The 18,389-nt window shown below is 35.7% G+C and overlaps 1 protein-coding gene across 1 annotated transcript; it reads left to right on the top strand.

Moving 5' to 3' along the window:
* Nucleotides 1-4,554: 4,554 nt before the first annotated feature.
* On the top strand, nt 4,555-17,490 carry LOC140747989 (uncharacterized). Its single transcript, XM_073080667.1, has 6 exons — nt 4,555-4,825; nt 7,319-7,545; nt 7,953-8,090; nt 9,843-10,168; nt 13,299-13,449; nt 16,463-17,490. The coding sequence occupies exons 2-6, from the start codon at nt 7,320-7,322 to the stop codon at nt 16,732-16,734; spliced, it is 1,113 nt and encodes a 370-aa protein (XP_072936768.1). The 5' UTR covers nt 4,555-4,825; nt 7,319; the 3' UTR covers nt 16,735-17,490.
* The last annotated feature ends 899 nt before the right edge of the window (nt 17,491-18,389 follow it).

The raw sequence follows: 18,389 nt of genomic DNA, 5'->3' as shown, positions 1-18,389 counted from the left end.
CTTGTGAATTCTTGGGGCTGTGGGACGTTTGAATAAATCCGTTAAGGGCACATGCCGCGGCACGGGCGCGTCGCGGGTGAATCTTGTCGACCGAGACTTGGGGTGCGCGAAGGCCTGTCAACTATCGACATCTTCGCTTATTTTAATTTAACAGTGATGAGTTTGGTTATAATTCATGTAGGTACATAATGTAATGTAATGTACGTACGCATATTTGGGTACACATATTACGTACATTTTAGCAAGGGTAGTCAGTTGTGTTTTATTTTTTAGGAAGATACAAGCCTAGGCCCCCGTTTATCAGGGCCGACAGAATAGCTACTACACTATCCTTTAAGAACAGTATAGCGCTGTTTTGCTTAAGTTGGGACAATAAGGCAGTGGAAAGAGAGGCTTGCAGCATCGAACAGTATGTTAGTATACAAATATGAGTTAAAACCCCACCTAAGGGTTAAGCTTTTATTACTTCACCCTTAGGTGCAGTACTACGTGGTGATAACAATTCCATTTTAAAGTTTTAGTGTATACGGCACCCACCTAATTTAGTGTAGATACAACACTACTGTCATATTTATATTGTACTGCTGACTAGATTCGCTTCTAGTTAAGTGGGCAAAGAATTTTTATGGACTTGCATATTTGTATAATGTTAAGTTCACGGAACAATTTTTGAATGCTAATCAATCGGCAAGTAGGTATCGAGCCTTCACGGGAGCATCCCTAGCGCGCAGCCACCTGCCGCCCGCACCCCCACGCTATATTTTATTCCACTTAATCGTCCTTTCCGTTATAATGCCTGTTTTTTATCCCGTACATAAAGCAAATATTCTTGTTTCTTTAAACTCTACAATGTCCGTGCGTCCTATTAACTATAATAGACACTTTTAATTGAGAATCTATAAAAGGTTTTGCGAACTGGCGTCCATATAAGGACGAAGCATTCATCATGGAGGCCGTGGTTCTCATCTGCCCAATTAATAAAAGTTGACTGTAAGGAATGGCGGACGGTGACAGCGGCAGCCGCCTGCCCCGCGTTCCAGGTACCGGTTCTACTTGCAGCTGAAACATACTCGTAAGTACTCGCTTTCCGTTTTATTTTGATTTACTTAAATATCAGCTATGTGGACTCGCCTTAAGTGCGGACAGCGAGATTGGAACCCGATTGTGTCTTATTGATGCGCAGGTTGCCTTACGGGTCTCGTAGCAGATATATAATTTATTTTCATTGCAACACCGAGTAAGATGCAACTAATCAAAAATAAAATCACAAAGATGCGACTTCTACAGGTACAAGTGAATCGGAAAGTAGAGACTGATTAAAAAACTCATTCGTCGCGATATCTCAAGATCTGTTTTTTGGGCAATCAAAAAAGAGGCACCGGTCGTCGAAAATGGAACAAAGGGCGATCGCGAGGGGGCGAAGGGAGAAAAAGGAGAATAAAAAGCGAGGCGCGTGCCGTCGCGACATGTGCGCGCGCTAACGGGCCGCCGCCGCTCGCCACGCGCGCGCCGTTATGTTTACAGCCCCGCACCCCCCGCACCGCGCCCCGCACCCCGCGCCCCGCTGCCGCCCGTACAGCCTTCCACTGTGCCGACGTTGCCCATTCACAAATTTTCTAATATCTTTTTGTACATTTTTTCAATGTCATTATTTTCTGATGTGTCAATCCTGAAAAATATACATCGATTCATTTTGTGAATTGAAAAAATAAACTAAGATTATAATTTATTTATGCGATTCAATGTGCAGTATATTCTAAATAATAGGTACTTAATATTAAATGTTAAGCCCCATAATATTATAACGTATTGTAGGTAAAGTAGTTTTAAAATACTATTTAAATTTACATTACGAAAGGGTTAAATTGATACTACAGTAGTGATTTTCATAAAAACATTTTAAATGGTTTGTCTGGTACTCATTTTATTAAAAAAAATATTTAAAGGTAGGTAAGCCGTAAAAATATAAAATTATTTTTATATCATTTTTTATTGTACCTAATAATCTTTTGCATGCATATAAACTAAAAATACCAATATTCCTGAGGAAATATACCCCAAAACCCTATTTTAAACGCTATCCCGACGAGCCCTCCCCTCGGAACTACACGGCCGCCGAAGCTACCTACTGCTGAAGCACTTCCCCTGAAACCATACATAGCCGCCGTAACTGAACACTACAACCAAAGCAGATTAGCCGGTTAATTAAATTTCCCGAGATTGCTACTACAAGGGGTTAATCGAGTGTGAAATATCATTTAAACGAATCGCCTGCGTCCGTTAATTATAGAACCGCGAGGTAAATAAATATGTTGTTATATTATAGTGATATGACAGATTTCATATCCTTCCTACAGCAGTTTAGGGTTTTTCCGATAGGTATATAAAGTGATGATTATGTGAGTATTTGAAATTAATTGTTTACTGTGTGAAAGAAAACCTCATAAAAAAATTATACCACTCCTCTCCACTCCACTCAACTTCACCAAGATGATCGACTGTGATCTTCTAAATGTTATGGGTGACGCATAGCCGCCAGTATAATAATAGGCAAGGAATACTTACCAAAGAATTCGTGCAAAAAGTTAGAAATGAGTAAATACTCTCTACTAGTATCTGGTATTAAGTAGGTATTTTAAGTTTTTTATTTAAATAATGTTTCTTTATTTGTAATTTAAATATTTTAAGGTACCTACAAATAAAGAAACATTATTTGCATGTATAATTGTGTAATGTCAATGTAGATAATTTTACAAGGGTTATTAAAATATGTATATGTATGTGCGACTCGTGCATGGTGCTATAGTGGCCTTAGATATCTATGTTCAAATCAAAAGTACCTTTCGCTTCTTATAAAACACCGTGTCACAAACCATAACACCACCTACATACACTGCGTTAAAAACAAATAAATCGGGATCATTTATAAAATTAATTATAGTAATGTAAAATTAATTACAATACATACCTACCTAAGTAAAAAAATTATGCAAAAACTAGCTGACCCGGCAAACGTTGTGTTGCCATATAAATAAAAAACATGTTAAGTGTGAACAACCCTTATCACTTAGGTATGATTCTCAGACATACTGAATATGCATATAAAATTTGGTGAAAATCGGTAAAGCCGTTTCGGAGAAGTACAGTAACTAACATTGTGACACGAGAATTTTATAGGTATACTAGCTGACCCGGCAAACGTTGTGTTGCCATATAAATAAAAAAATGTTAAGGGTGAACAACCCTTATCACTTAGTGGGATGAAAAATAGATGTTGGCCGATTCTCATAGATACCGGATAAGCACAAAAAATTTCATCAAAATCGGTCAAGCCGTTTCGGAGGAGTATGGCAACGAAAACTGTGACACGAGAATTTTATATATTAGATAAGATTAGATATTACGTATAAAGATGATACAATTTTATTAAGTTAATGTCATATCCGTAAAAGTATATTGCTAGTAATAATGCGTAAAAAATATATTCCAAAGAAAGTGGCCAGAATGAAAATTATACCTGAAACAAGAACAACAAAACAAAAGGATTTTTTACAACATAGGTACTCTACCATATTGTCCCAGATGATTGATGCATACCTTAAATTTAATTATCTAAGCTGAATATCGTTAATTTTGAAATTATTTACATTTTATTACTTATATTGACACTCTACATTGACGTCATAAGTTGTTTTTTTTGCCTAAGTACTAAAATTGTAATTGTGATGAAAAGATTATTATTAATGAAGGCCGTAAAACTATTATTACTATATTATAGGTACATAGTGTTGTAGAGCTAACATAGCGTTCAAGTCATCAAGTCAATAATATTTAACTAGTAACAACGTGCCACATTTTCAACGTAAAAATCAATTCATTAATGTTAACCAAAATGTAGAGCATCAATCATAATGTTCATTTATTACTATTGTATAAAAGATTTGAAGTAACGATGTTGTAACAACAACACTGAATCAAATTATCAATTTTATTCAAACTGGACACGTTTACACAAACAATTCAGTTCATTTCGCGAAAAGGTTTCTAAGTCAACATCTAAGCTACGCCCCGCCCAGCGCTACGCGACCGCCAATCGCGCTACATGGGCGGGGCGCCCGCTCATGAGAAATCTAAACTTCTCACAATGCATGCGCTCAGATTTTCTCCCAGATTCAATTGCCTTCGCACATAAGCTCTATCTAGCTCCACTCTACCTAAAGCTAAGTACCGCCCCGAGTTTCACCCTAATGAAACGGCTCATCCACAGATATTAGTTGCAACGCGTAATGAGGCAGTTTTAATGTCACAGTGGCACAGACCGCTTATTTGTGGGCATTAATACTCAAAAACCATTTTTCAGAGCGTCCTCTATGCAGTCTGCCGAGTACAACCGACAATTACCCGATGCATGCGAGGATGCGACGCGAGCCACCTGTCAAGTGGCCGTTTCATCAAATCATTTCTTTATTGCGCAGCCTCCGCCCGACCTGCTCTTTTTTGTTGGCAGAGTTTTGAAAAAAGAGCGTTATAGTGGTAGAGTAGTCGGGTAGGTCGGGGCGCGCGAACCTCATTTCAGTCAGGTGCCAGGCGCCGAACGCGAAACACTGTGTCTACACGCTACCGACCCCGTACAACCTTACGAGCGGCCGACTGCACTTCGCTCCCGCTAACCCATAACAATTTTTCAGTCTCTTTTAAAAATGAAAAGGCTTTACGCAATCAGAACTGACTTTTAAAATATCCGTTTTATTGTTTCTTGTCTTCGGAGTGGATTTCGACTGTGATTAAGTGACAAACCGCGCAGTGATACCTTCTACTGTCTAAGGTAAGATTTGATAAACCTAAAGTCTATTTTTATTAAGTTTTACTGGCTTTTATCTTAATGCGACTGAGATACCGGGAATTAATACCGGCATTATCCATAGCGGATAATTAATATATTGTACATACATATGAAGTTTCACATTCAATCCTTCGTAACGACGTCTAATGAAAATTAAATAAAATGTAATGCTTATTAATGTCGTATCGTATAAGTAACTAAAGTAAATAATAAGTAAATAATAAGATAATAGTTCTTTATTTCATATGTTGTGGTTTATTAAATTTGTGGTGAAATAATCGAATCAAGTATCAATATAACTTGTTTGATGGCGCGCATTTATTTTGCGCTGCTGTTTATTGTTTACAACTAAGTATTTCGTTAGGTGTATATTGCTTTATACTTTGTAATTTACATAACTTTATCATATTCATATTCATATTAATAAAACTTTTTTAATACTAACTTCATTTCACCCCTATTACAAATTACATTCATTACCTACGTTGTAAAATCAATTGTTATTTTTATTGAGTATTGATTGAATCATGGAAAGCAACATTCACATTCGTTACACCATTGACGCATAGCAATGATGTTTTATTAAATAAACGTTATAAAGTAATGAATAACTTAACTTTCATGAAGCCTTTTGGATAAAATATTTTTATATTTCAGTTGATTTGATAAGAAGAGAATTCATTAGCTAGATATTAAATTATCTAGATCAAGGACTTCGTTACATATCATTTACATATTTTCACGAATTAATTAGTCACTGTAGAAGCTTCTACGTCTATTTTCACCTTATAGGAGTAATCGCTCTGATATGTTCTGAACGGTATAACAAGGTTATTGCTTTTCATGTTTTCAGGTTTGTAATGTCTCTTCAGGTATATGTTGTTATCGATCTGTGAACATCTTGGAAAAATCTAAATAATCTCTAAAATGGTCCTGCTTTTTAGCAGTCTTTCTTAAAAAAAGTAAAAGTTAAAGTCTTTCCCTGTATTTGGCTAGCGTGGCCAATTATAGCCTTAATTAATTCCTATCAGTCGTATTTGAGAGGACTCTCCAGCTTCTCAATAAATCAGTTGAAGGTAACTGTGATGATCAGATTGATATTCATGTCTAATACTATGATTTGTTTTTTTTTATCCTTTATTTTAAGACTTGTATAACATCAAAAGTATAAAAATGTTCCTTTGATTGGTTTCCCCAAGTCAACACTTGCGCTAGTTCCCAGTGTACAATATAAAAACAGGAGGCAACCGTCGCGGACGTAATTGCCACTTATGAACTAATGAAGACTTACTTTATTGAAACAAGAAATTGCGACACAACCCTTGTCGACATAAATCGTTAGCCAATTATAGAGCGCATTTCTAACTATTCAGTTCACTTTGTAAAAGTATGACATACCTTGACATATATTCACTTTAATTAACATTTTCTTTTACAATCGATTATAAAAAGCACACATTCTAATCCTGTTCGACCGTTATTACGGTAAAATAAATCGGTATATCTGCTCGATAACATCTCGATGTCAAACGTTACATTAGTCGGGTACAGGTGCCTTTATTAGATACCTATCACCCCTGTCCTCAACCTAGTTCCATCAGTTTAATTAGAAAATTTAGCAATTCATTTGGGAAGATATCTATCTACTTATGATTTACTTGGACAATTAAGTAATGAAGTGTGGTGGCGGTTTTCCTTGTCAATGTTTATATTTCTACGTAACGAATTAAGTGGAAGCGAGGTTTAATATCCAATGTTTTAGTCTAATGGAGATTGTTTGACTGCATTATTAATGCGCGTACGCAGTGGGCGCCGGCCGAGTCCATTATTCTGATTCTTCATTTGCTTGATTGAGCTTTTAATACGATTCGCTGTCAACATACTGTCCGTCAAATTAATCAGGGCGAGAGCGTTGACAAATAGAAGATATAGACTAATGGTGATCGTCACGTCAAACATAACGATGATACTGCTACATTTGAGAAACGTTCAATTTGACTAAGATGCGATGTAGGTATTATTACTAAGCGCTTTCCGATTTAATATTTATTTATTCAGGTGTACACGAGTACATATGACAATGTATATTTATAGATCGCTCATAGGAATGTAAGAACATCCAGTTGTAGAGATTTATACGACCTCAATGGCAGCGACAAGAATTTATTGGTCATTACTATGAAATAAAAAGATTAAGTGCCTTTATAATGAACAGAAAGTATTTTTATTATAAAATACAATTATGGAAACTTCATAACATTTTTTAAGATTAAAGTATCCAATAGTGGTTGTAAATGCAGTGTAAAAGTGGTGATAGGTAGTTAGAAAACTCGAGAATCGACAGAAGTAGGAGCACCAATTTTTATTTCAGTTCGAAAGCAGCAATGTCAGAGACGTTTTAAATTTTCAGAACTTATACTTTGTCAACTGTATTACAGATATTTCCATGCATATAAGAATAGTTCTCTTTCTCAGGATGTCGCGCCACGTGCTGCTGTCGCGCTTGGCGGAGCAGTTCCAGCCCGCGTCTCCTCCATCAGCTCAACGCTTCCCATCTCCAGAACGCAGCGTCTCACCCCACTCGCCCACATCCCAGCATTCCCCACCGCACTCCCCGGACACACCGCATCGCTTGGACCTGCTGCAACTTGGAGACATTGAGATCGCTGGGAGGGCTCTCAAGCAGTATGCTCGAGCGACAGGTATGAGTACAAGCGATTAAAATATAGAGAAATAATTTGTGATGATGAATCATTAACGTAGTGTGTAGCTACTCGTACGTTCTATTTTTTACTTATACAGCGAAATACAAAGTAGGTTCGTAAAACAACATTATTTATCTACAACTTATCGAGTTACAAATCAGTCACTGATTCATAAATGGGTAAAGATTCAATTTCAAGCTTTTTCTTAAACGCTATTATATCTTTAATAGGTAGTTACTCAAAATGTTATGATAGAAAGGTGTAAGACTTTAATAGGTATCGAGACACGGCTGTTGAGCGTATTTATAGACGCTATTAATATTCATAAGGAGATACAAATATTTTACAATTTAATATAGTAACGAGTCAAGTGGAGCTATGCACTAATGTATCTCGTTGTCCAGAACTAGGAGCGCTGATGTACTGCAGCGGGCTCGGCGCGCTGTACGGCGGAGCTGGGGTCTGGCCGCTGCTGATGTCGCGAGCGTCGGCCCAGTACCTGCCGCCGATCGATCACGCCAGGCACACTCCACCCAGAGACGGTGAGCAGCATTAATCATTACCACTGCTAAGATTATTTTTAGATGGCGCAAGAAAGGGGTATTACTGCCAACCACGAATATCGGACACGAACACTACACAGATACGTTGTAACCCTTTAGGAAAAGTTGGAAAACCGCATCTCTGTTTATCCATACTCTTTAACTACCAGAATATAACAGGTTTTACTGTTGATTGGTATGATTACATATGCCCCTTTAGTGATGAGACCACAATTAAACCATATAGTGCTCTATATAGGTACTTTTAATATTCTACTTTAGCTATTACTAAACTATTCCTCTATTTATCAGCTTTTAGAAGTCCCATAATTAGATATTCTCTAGATTAGAGAGTCGCCGTAGTCACCGCACTTAATTGTGCGTGTTGATGACCACAAAAGATCAACAATTTTTCCTGAACACAGTGTTCCATATCTCCAGGATTTAATTATCTATTAACTTAGATTTACGGCCATAATTATTGCAATATCCGTTGCATGTCTATCGACGTCATCTTTGCAGACTTGTTTATTTATACGGTCTATATTTACGAATTAATGGAACGCGCATCTGTTTACTGTAACTATTTAAGTTATTATTATAATTTTAATACCTACTGAGTTCTAAATATCAATAACTAAATTATAATTGATAAATATTGCGGAATTTAATAATGGATAAACATATTTAGTTATAAAGTTTATTTAAAAATCCTAAATTGAAACATACTTTCACATTCAGTACATAATCAAAGAAAACACTTCTGTGTAAACAATAGCTTGCTTACAGTTTCTTATAACGTCTGTTCACCTCGGCCTCTTTCCGCGGCTCCTGTAGGGTTCCTCATTAGAATAGCTATCAGTGTTGCTCGCCGATTAATAACTCGTACGGCTGTTATGTCGTCGTTTACATGTCGTTTACCTTAAGTCTCTTCAACTCGCCAAGGAAAAGCAAGTCTACATACAGTCGTCACACACTCATTGTAACGTTCAAACTCCTTATGTATTCAAATTGTCGCTTATCCGCGCTCATACCGGTTACCGTCGCGTCAAAGATAACACCAAAGGACCTAGATTCAAAAACAACTTGATTTTTATTCCAACTGGAAAACGAGTTTTCAATTTACCACAGAATTGAGTAATAAAAAATGTAGGTACCTAGAATTTTATAAACACTTTGTATGAGGTATCTTTGTACCTTATTTTTACATTATACAGCGAAGTAGGTACCTGATAAATGTAGGATTTTATATAAATGTAACTAGAATATAATAAGATGGCAGACTATCATTTATCACAAGAAACATCTGATTCTGTTGATTGACTGACTGATAAACAATTACTTTCCCGTTGTGTGTTTTCCCGACTGCTACTGACACACACCGAATTTATATCTAAGTTCATAATATACTTACTCGTATAGGTATACGATAAATAGCTATAATTTAACCCAAGACCAAATACTTCTGGCCTGATTTACAGCACTACACACCACAAGTGAACCCAGATGAGGAGCACCCCACGAGGATAGCATATAACTATTATGTTTATAATATCCTAGTGTCTTAAATACCTTTCATTAAAGGAAAATATACTGGTACAGACGCTTACGTAACCATATCGGTAAATACCAGCACACCTGTACAGATTTCAGAAGTCACTTCAGACGTCCTATTTGACCCGACCGACTTTCAAAATTTGCATAGAACAAGCATTAATTATTAAAGTATTAATTATTGAAATTTATTTTTAGATGACGAGGAAGAATTGCCGTTAAACTTGTCGATGAAGAATCGACAAATATGGTCACCGGGAAGCGCCTGTGAACGTGAACAAGTTGAGACCGAGTCGGAGGTTGGCTCTCGGTGGGACCAGCGTGATGATGTTGATACGCCGCTAGAACTAGTGAAGAGATGTAGAAGCAGCCCAGAAGCCAACGAGCGACCCTCCAGTGTGGAGCCACGCCGCTGTCCCTCAGCCCCTGCCTACCAAGCCTACCCCCCACCGCCACCCCCACCGGGAGATGTCAGCTTTTCATTACTTCTCAAAAATGAAAATAGAAACGAAAAGTCCTTTCAGGTATGTACTTATACTTTTTCAGTATTAGATTACGGGCACACGACCGGACAAGCATGCGCTATGATATTGGTATGGGCTAAAAAAATTAAACATTATTGCTGCTCATAAAAATATACAACCAAATAGAACAAGGGACGTCTAAAGATAAATTGATGACAGGGTAATCAGACCCTTCAAACCACACTCTCCACGGCAAAATCACAATCTAACTACTGCAAACTTTAACTTAAAATATGTTTATATGTAAGGTTTTATGATTATAAAAATAAAAAGCGATAATGCAACGGTCAATGAATAGCGACATCCTTCAACAGGATCGGAATAACTGTACAGTTTCCGTTCAAAATGGTTTTAAATAGCAAACCGGTCAGTTTTAGTCTTTTTTACAAATCAAATAGCAAAAACTGCCCTTGTCTTAATAAGTACTCTCGTATCGAAACGAGTCGCGCGTCCTCACCGACTCGAAGCAGCCATTGCTCGTCTTCTCGCCATTTTTATACTTTTCGCTTTTTTTGCGCCGTCATTATAAAAATTCGCATCGGTTTTAATCAAAATACCGACTTTTAATATCACGGCGCGCCGGTTTATAATTGAACGAATAATTACCCTGTGTCATACGCCGATAAAAATATTGAAACGCCGCTCACTGTTTTCTGCACTTTATCGTGATAATACGCGGGCGTCAATAGCTAAGATTCTCACCGCGCCGTATGGGAAACTGGATAATTGAGATGAATATTACAGATATAGCAATAACTTGAATGCGATACTACTTAATGTTTATAACAGCTATAAAACTTGATTGTATTTTTAATTTTTAAATGTAAATTAATAGCATAAAAATACTAAAGTATCAACTAAAACCGGAAATGAGTAGTGTAAGCATACATTTCGCCGGCAATAGCGGGCGAACGGCGGAAAATGCGGCGCGTGGCTCGCACGCGCCGGCCGCCGAGTTAATTGCCCGCGCAACTCGCATCATTTTTAATATAATTATCACACTAAACTGTCATAAACGATCTTTGCATTTATAAGCTCTTTACTCGCATTGTTTAACATGAAAACTTAATCAGATTGAACACGTTTTTTTATTAATATAGCAATGATGGAAAACCACGACGTTTTATAATGATTGCCGTGGATGATCCCCATATTCTATTACAATCGTTACTAACTAAATGTGTATGAATGTACCTATAAAAGGTTTGCACATCCCTTCAATGTTTAATAGCTTAGTATCTACCTAACTAAAACACAATCGTTTGTTTAAATTTTATAGAGCGTAAGGCTTTAATCGGTTCACTTCAATACTTATTACCGCAACGATCCACCTTTAAGAGCCGTTAATATTCATAAAAAATGCATACCTACCTACGCTCTTTAATTTATCTGGCTATCGTAAAAAATCTCCTCTACGAAGAATAAACCGATAACCATATGTGGACGGTCATAGCGGAGCACCTGTGTTGTTTATAAGAGAGTGCATCGGTATAAAAAGAGAAAGAAAAAACTAGCAGTTTTTGTAAGATGCGAGGCGGGCAGCTGCCCGGCCAACTGTCACAGGCCCGCTACGCGGATTTGTGGGGATTATCATTGCATACTTAACGGCTAACCACCCGACTAATAGCCGCAACACCCGCGACACGCTAATTTTCCAGCATTGCAAAGGGTTCAACGAAATTTTTCGCAAACCAACTGGTCAAAACATTTCGGGTAGTTTACATGTTCAGAAATATGCCGTTACACATTATCGAGTACTAAATAATTAGTAGCAGCTCATTAAGTTTAATTTAATCATAATATTTTATAGGTTCTCCTTCATTTCCCCGTCTATAAATTGTTTTTATACATTTAAATAAGATTTATAAACAATTTGTATGAGTTTAAATACAAAAAAAAAACAATACACAAAAATAGGACAAAACACAAACTCATTAAAAATCCTTTGGATGCCTCACCTTACGTCACGTTCAACTGGTAATCTGTTTAACATAGGCAAACTGTTTCGACACGGACAACGAAATGATTCCATTCCAACATCTGATCAAATAAATCTAAAGTAACTCAATCTTTTGTCTGTGAATAGAACAACGGCTACGGTACTAGAAGTTGTTTACAGAATATGTAAATAAATTTCGTAAATTCCTTCCAGAGAATGCTACCGATTTTAACGCCTTGGACTTTTTAATTATTCAAGCAGGCTACCGTCGCGAGTAGATAAAAATACAGGAGTTCATAAAATAACAAAGATAATTATCGATTGGTAGCGGCTAATTACTAGGCAGGAAAAAATATATTGACTATCATTTGTAAAAAGAAATCAAAGAATCGTGTAGAAAGGGGTAGAGCTGCTCTATCATTATAATTTCTTATTACTGACTACGGCTTAGGTGATGGACGCTGTCAACAACTTACTCTAGCTATTAACTGTAATTTTGTACGGACTGAATGTTTTAATTTACAAATGTATACCTACCTAATTAAAGGGACATACACTAAGGGAGTGTTCCAATAGTGCTATTGAAGGATTTCTAACATTACAGTAATCTTTGTTTATTTGATTTTTATTTTCATCATATAATATTTAAGGCAAGTTGATATAGCAAATTTAATATTGATTATTTCTTACAAACTCTTTTCTTTGATACACAACATTAACAACAGGGAGATTATTAACGCAATTTGAACGTTTAATAATTTAATAAGATATCTTCGAAATTTATAAGGTCTTGTTAAAAAAATATCGCTATAGGATTCTCTCAGCTGTCATGTCCGAATCTCCGATCTGGTAGAAGGTTATACCACTTAGGGTTCCGTACCCAAAGGATAAAAACAGCAACCTAATACTAAGCCTTTAATGTCTGTCATTTGTCATAAGGCTCTATCTCTTGAACCGTAATAGATAGACAATTGATTTTTCGACATTACTTTATTGATACAACAGCAAATACTAAAAATGTTTTAGGTAGACACTTTTAATATCATAATGCATTATATCTATAGCTACTATGACAATAAATTGTTAAAACGTTAAAAATTGTGTGGTACAGAACCCTCTGTGTGCGTTCGACTCGCACTTGGATGAGTATTTAATAAAGCTATAATTTTCAATAAAATTATTTTTGTCCAGTGCAAGCAATGCGGCAAGTGCTTCAAGCGCTCCAGTACGTTGTCCACGCACTTGCTGATCCACTCAGACACGCGGCCCTACCCGTGCCAGTACTGCGGGAAGCGGTTCCACCAGAAATCCGACATGAAGAAACACACGTACATTCACACTGGTAAGTTTTATATATCCTTTTAATATACAAGTTTTTGATTTCTTTATTTTTGTATATAAGTTGGTGTGAAGCGCAAGTCGAACAAACAGACTTTTGCATTTATAACATTTATAATTATTACGCAGTGATAGTCAAAATTGTTGAGACTCGAAAGGTCCGAAATTAAAATCTCAGAAAGTCATCTTTGATTTTTCAGTTATGTGTAAATTAGAAATTTATTATCACATGCACTAATGGTGAAGGAAAACATCGTAAAATATGTGGAGTCTACCAATTCGCACTTCGCCAGCGAGGTGAAATACAGCCTAATCTTTATCATTATGAGAGGAGACCCGTGCCCATCAATGGGACAATGGATAATCGGTTAAGGATGATGATAATGATCATTATTTAGAGCTATAGGCACATAACATTATAGAAAATCTTATAAATATTTGATTTATAAGCTTTGTTTTATAGTCCAGCCATGTTGAGGTAGAGTTCGTGTTATGTTAATTACCTAAAATTTAATTGCGAGCTGTGTTTAATAATTTGTTTTAAAGAAATACGTACAATGGATGAACACAAATACTCTATATTAATTGTTAAATGTACACTCTAACAGCTACTCGTACAGCTAAAAGTGGAGCTTATTTTCAATTTCTTATATAAACGTGTAAATAATTTTAAGGTTTTAAGGTGGTAGAACCCTCTGTGGTTCGACTCCGGCGGCACCACCACCGCACCTATTTCTACCTAATAACAGCAGTGTTAGGCGCTGCTGTGTTCCGGTTTGAAGGGTGTGGTAAGGGAGACAGACTTTTCCGAGGCGTTCCAGCTTAGTCCTCAGGCGTAGCGGCGCATCTGTGCCCGACCTCAGGTAGGAATATCTAATCCTATCTGGGGTTGATTACAGATGTCCATGGGCGGCAGTAGCCACTTACCATCAGGTGGACTGCATGCTCGTCTGCTACTCCAATATTATAAAAAAAAAATATATAACTATAAACACCTACTTAACTATAGTAAAATCTCTTTTACGGATAACAAAATTAAGCTTAACAATATTAAATCTATTTAGAACTATCAAATGTTATTACGCAACCGCCACTTAAGGACAAAAGTTTCCGGTATAATGACAGACTAACAATGACGTGAAACTTACTTTAATATTAGTTAACACTCCCTTTCGTAGACATGTTTAGTGCCGTTTTAACTACGATACCATTAGAGTAGTTAGTAAAGTTTCGAGTTAAATATAATTATAAGTAGATAAGGCAAGTTATATTAGTTAAACGATTGTATTCCAATTGAGAATGCGAATTTAGAGTATCAGTCCAATATGAAAGTAGAGTTTCGCTCTTTGTTGTTGTATAAATAATTAAAATCGAAACAGTAAACTTCCCCCTTTTTTGTATATATGTACATAAATAAAGTTATAATATATGTATTATAAATTTGTTTTATGAATAATGTAATGTAGATTTATAAAAGTTTGTTGCAATAAAATAGAAACAGTTAATTATTTTTTCTCTTTTGTTTTCCAACTGATTTCTATTTTATTTGTTCGATATTGACGAGCCTTAGTAAAACCCATAAGATAAATAAAAAAACTATGCTAATTCCTTGTTTATGTGTCCATGATCGAATTCGGACCTCTAGGCAAACCCTTTTCAACTTTTTTATTACTTATATTGTCAAAGAAAATAAATAAGTAGGAACTTATGTATTTTCAAAGGACGATCAATCATCGATCTCAATCTGAGGACACACAACAACCGTTTCCTTCGATATTAAACGTTTAAACCGCGCAATTACCTTTTCGACAGCAAATCGCAGCCGGTTCATGGCGCGTTAATGAATTTTCAATGAGCAAAAAGTACGCGTAGACCGGACCCTGCTTCTGAGGTCGCTTTTATTGCCAACTAGCCACGGTCCCCGTATATTCTTATACTGGTAAAGGTACCCATTTAAGATTGTCGTTAAATGCAGGCTTTTTACTTATGTTTGTTTGTTAAATAACTTAATAAAAAATAATAGGTATGCATAATATTTTATTTTACTACGTACCTACTTACATGGTTATATTATAAACGAAGTCTTGGATTTCTAAAGTTTAATGTAATAATCCGTAATAATGCATGGAAAATGAATCAATTAATACAAACAGTGTACCTACCTACGACACAAGTTATTTTAATGTCTCGACAACAAGGAGCATCAAAAAGACGAATTAAGCGTCTAAAAAACACGTTGAACATATTTGTCGTCGTCCGAGCCATCTCGTCACGTCCCGCACGGTTCCGAGTGATTTACAGCAGCCGTACATGGCGCTCGTCCTCCCGATAAATGCCTCATCATCAATATTCCAAAATGCGGCCCGCAATTAGCCGCGCAGCCTTCACAGACCTTCACGTGCATCTCCGGAGCCCGCTACAAAAACTCCGCGTAAATCCTGTTCTATCTATAATGACATTTGTGTTTTCTTCTCCCCTTTTTGCATTTCATTCTTAGCACAGTAACATATTTAATACAGTTATACACTTGTTGTCTTGTACGGATCAACTATCACTCTTTATTTCAACTGTCGTCCATAATCTTTAATAATTCATAAGTTCCGGTTTGCACGTCCAATTTAATAATAGCTTGAGTTAATTATGAATCAGCTTGTGCCATTTGTTTTATATTAAGTTGTTATGGAAAAATATATTGACTATTTTTTGTCGTAGTAAATACATTCATTTATTATTTATTCTGTGTACTTAATAATAAGTTTATCATTGGATCCTCTCGTATCAAGAACAGCTTAAATCACAGTTAAGAAAGCTGAAAAAGTGCGAATTACTAGACTTCTCAGAAGAACTTTCAGTCATGTAGCGTTCATATCAGGATAATTAGAAAAGATTCGAATCTCCATTGCCAAAGCAAAAGCTGATTTTTACCCCATTAGACATTCACCGCTTATATAATGTCTGTATCTATTTTGTATGTAAATGTTAAAGAGTTGGACTACATAACACATGTATTTTTACAGGCGAGAAACCGCACAAGTGCGTGGTGTGTTCTAAGGCGTTCAGTCAGAGCTCCAATCTCATTACGCACATGCGTAAACATACGGGGTACAAGCCTTTCTCTTGCGGCCTGTGTGACAAGGCATTCCAGAGGAAGGTGGATCTCAGACGTCACCGGGATTCGCAACACTCCGATGCCTCCGACAATACTGCTGCAACCTTGTCAGTCCCTCCTCGCTACAGATATTACGGTGATGAATCTTCTGCGCCTCTTACACCGCTCGTAACTAATTAATATATTTACTACTGCTTTGAAAATTTCATATCGGTTACGATACAAATAAAATATTGTCCGAAAATATTCGACAAATTCTTTGTCTAATTATGTATTCTTTCACTGTATCATTCAATTATTGTTTCAATTCTTACATTGATTGTGATATCTATTTTGAGTAAATAAAGTGTCTACATTAAGTAAATAAAAAGAGCCAAAGAATATTAAAATGTAATATCATACACAATAGTAGTAGCAAGGCCTTTATATAACTTATTCTTTCGTAGATATCGTTTCTAATATTTGATTAATTTGTAATAAATAGTGTGGTCACCTCCTAGAAGATACTTGCTTCATACACTTTTGTGTGTTTAGTTTATTTGTGCATATTGAGAATGAGTGTTACCTATTTAGTGCCTTATATTATAGTGAAATGTCATGAACTTTCAAATTACATGCATAATACAACCTAATTTTAATTATATTTAAGTTAAGCTTGAAAAGTACCTAATACATCCGTCCATTTTCAATATTTGATACTTGCATTCATTTAATCAATAATGTGATATTTATTAATTATATGGCCTTTGGAAAACAATATTTAAGAAAGCCGTTTATATAATAAGGGTGTACTATGTAAATATAGGTATTGTGTGCAATTTAAGTATTCATATTAGTTTCCGTCCTGGGTAGAATGAGTGGTTCCAAAAATATGGTTATAGGTACCTAATATAATTTTGGTTTCAACTATTTCACTTAACCACTTGTGTTTACTGATGATATAAATTAATAAGTAAAGGTATTATTAATTTATAATTTTAAATATTTTTTGTAATGTGGAAGAGTAGTGTTACGTATACATACATAACAGCTAACTTTTTTCAAATAGACTTGATTTGTCATACAGAGATCAGGATGTTAAATTCAGTCGTCTAATATAATATTGAGTCTACGTATGTATGAGTGCTTTTCTTTGTGCGTCCATACCATAGCAAAAGTGAAGCGTCCATTTATTTTAAGTAAAATAAAACATAAAAATTGTTACAATTATCGACCGAGTGATGTCACTCATTTAACTGACTAATTATAATAAGTAATATGTTCTTAAAGCATTATTCTTAATTTGTATGAATTTGGCCATAATTTACCTATAACAAATTATGCGTTTATAAATAAGATGTTAGTCTATACAAACCAAAGTGAATTAATTATTATCTATTAGTGGAAGTGTGAAACGCTTTATTTATTAAATACCGCTACTATAATTTAATTGAATTATAGTTCCCATTTACGTACGCTTTTATATTTATTGTAATCAATGTTGTAGTGACGTAGTGTATAATCTTTTCTTAGCTACTAGAGCAACCTGTTAAAGATAAAAACATTAAAATTCTATTATATTTATACGTAGCTTCACTGGTTGTTGTTAGGGAGTTCTACAATTCAACCTTTATTCACATTTCATATGTCTATTTTGTCTCATGAAATTTTTTTTTCCACTTATTCGAATTTAATTTAGTAACATATTTATGGTTGCTATAAAGGTATATATTTTCTTTATTATTTCGCTTGTCACTCCTTACACGCTGCATCACCCCTTACATCGAGGTTGAGAAACGAAGTAAGACTAAGTAATGCCTTTTATGAGTAATTCTAAACAATGTAAGATTTATACG

This window comes from Epargyreus clarus, unplaced genomic scaffold (assembly GCF_041222505.1).
Source record: "Epargyreus clarus isolate Ecla_fem2 unplaced genomic scaffold, WU_Ecla_fem_2.2 ptg000015l, whole genome shotgun sequence".
Taxonomy (NCBI): domain Eukaryota; kingdom Metazoa; phylum Arthropoda; class Insecta; order Lepidoptera; family Hesperiidae; genus Epargyreus; species Epargyreus clarus.
The sequence above is the reverse complement of the archived record's forward strand: the minus strand, read 5'-3'. Positions and strand labels throughout refer to the sequence as shown.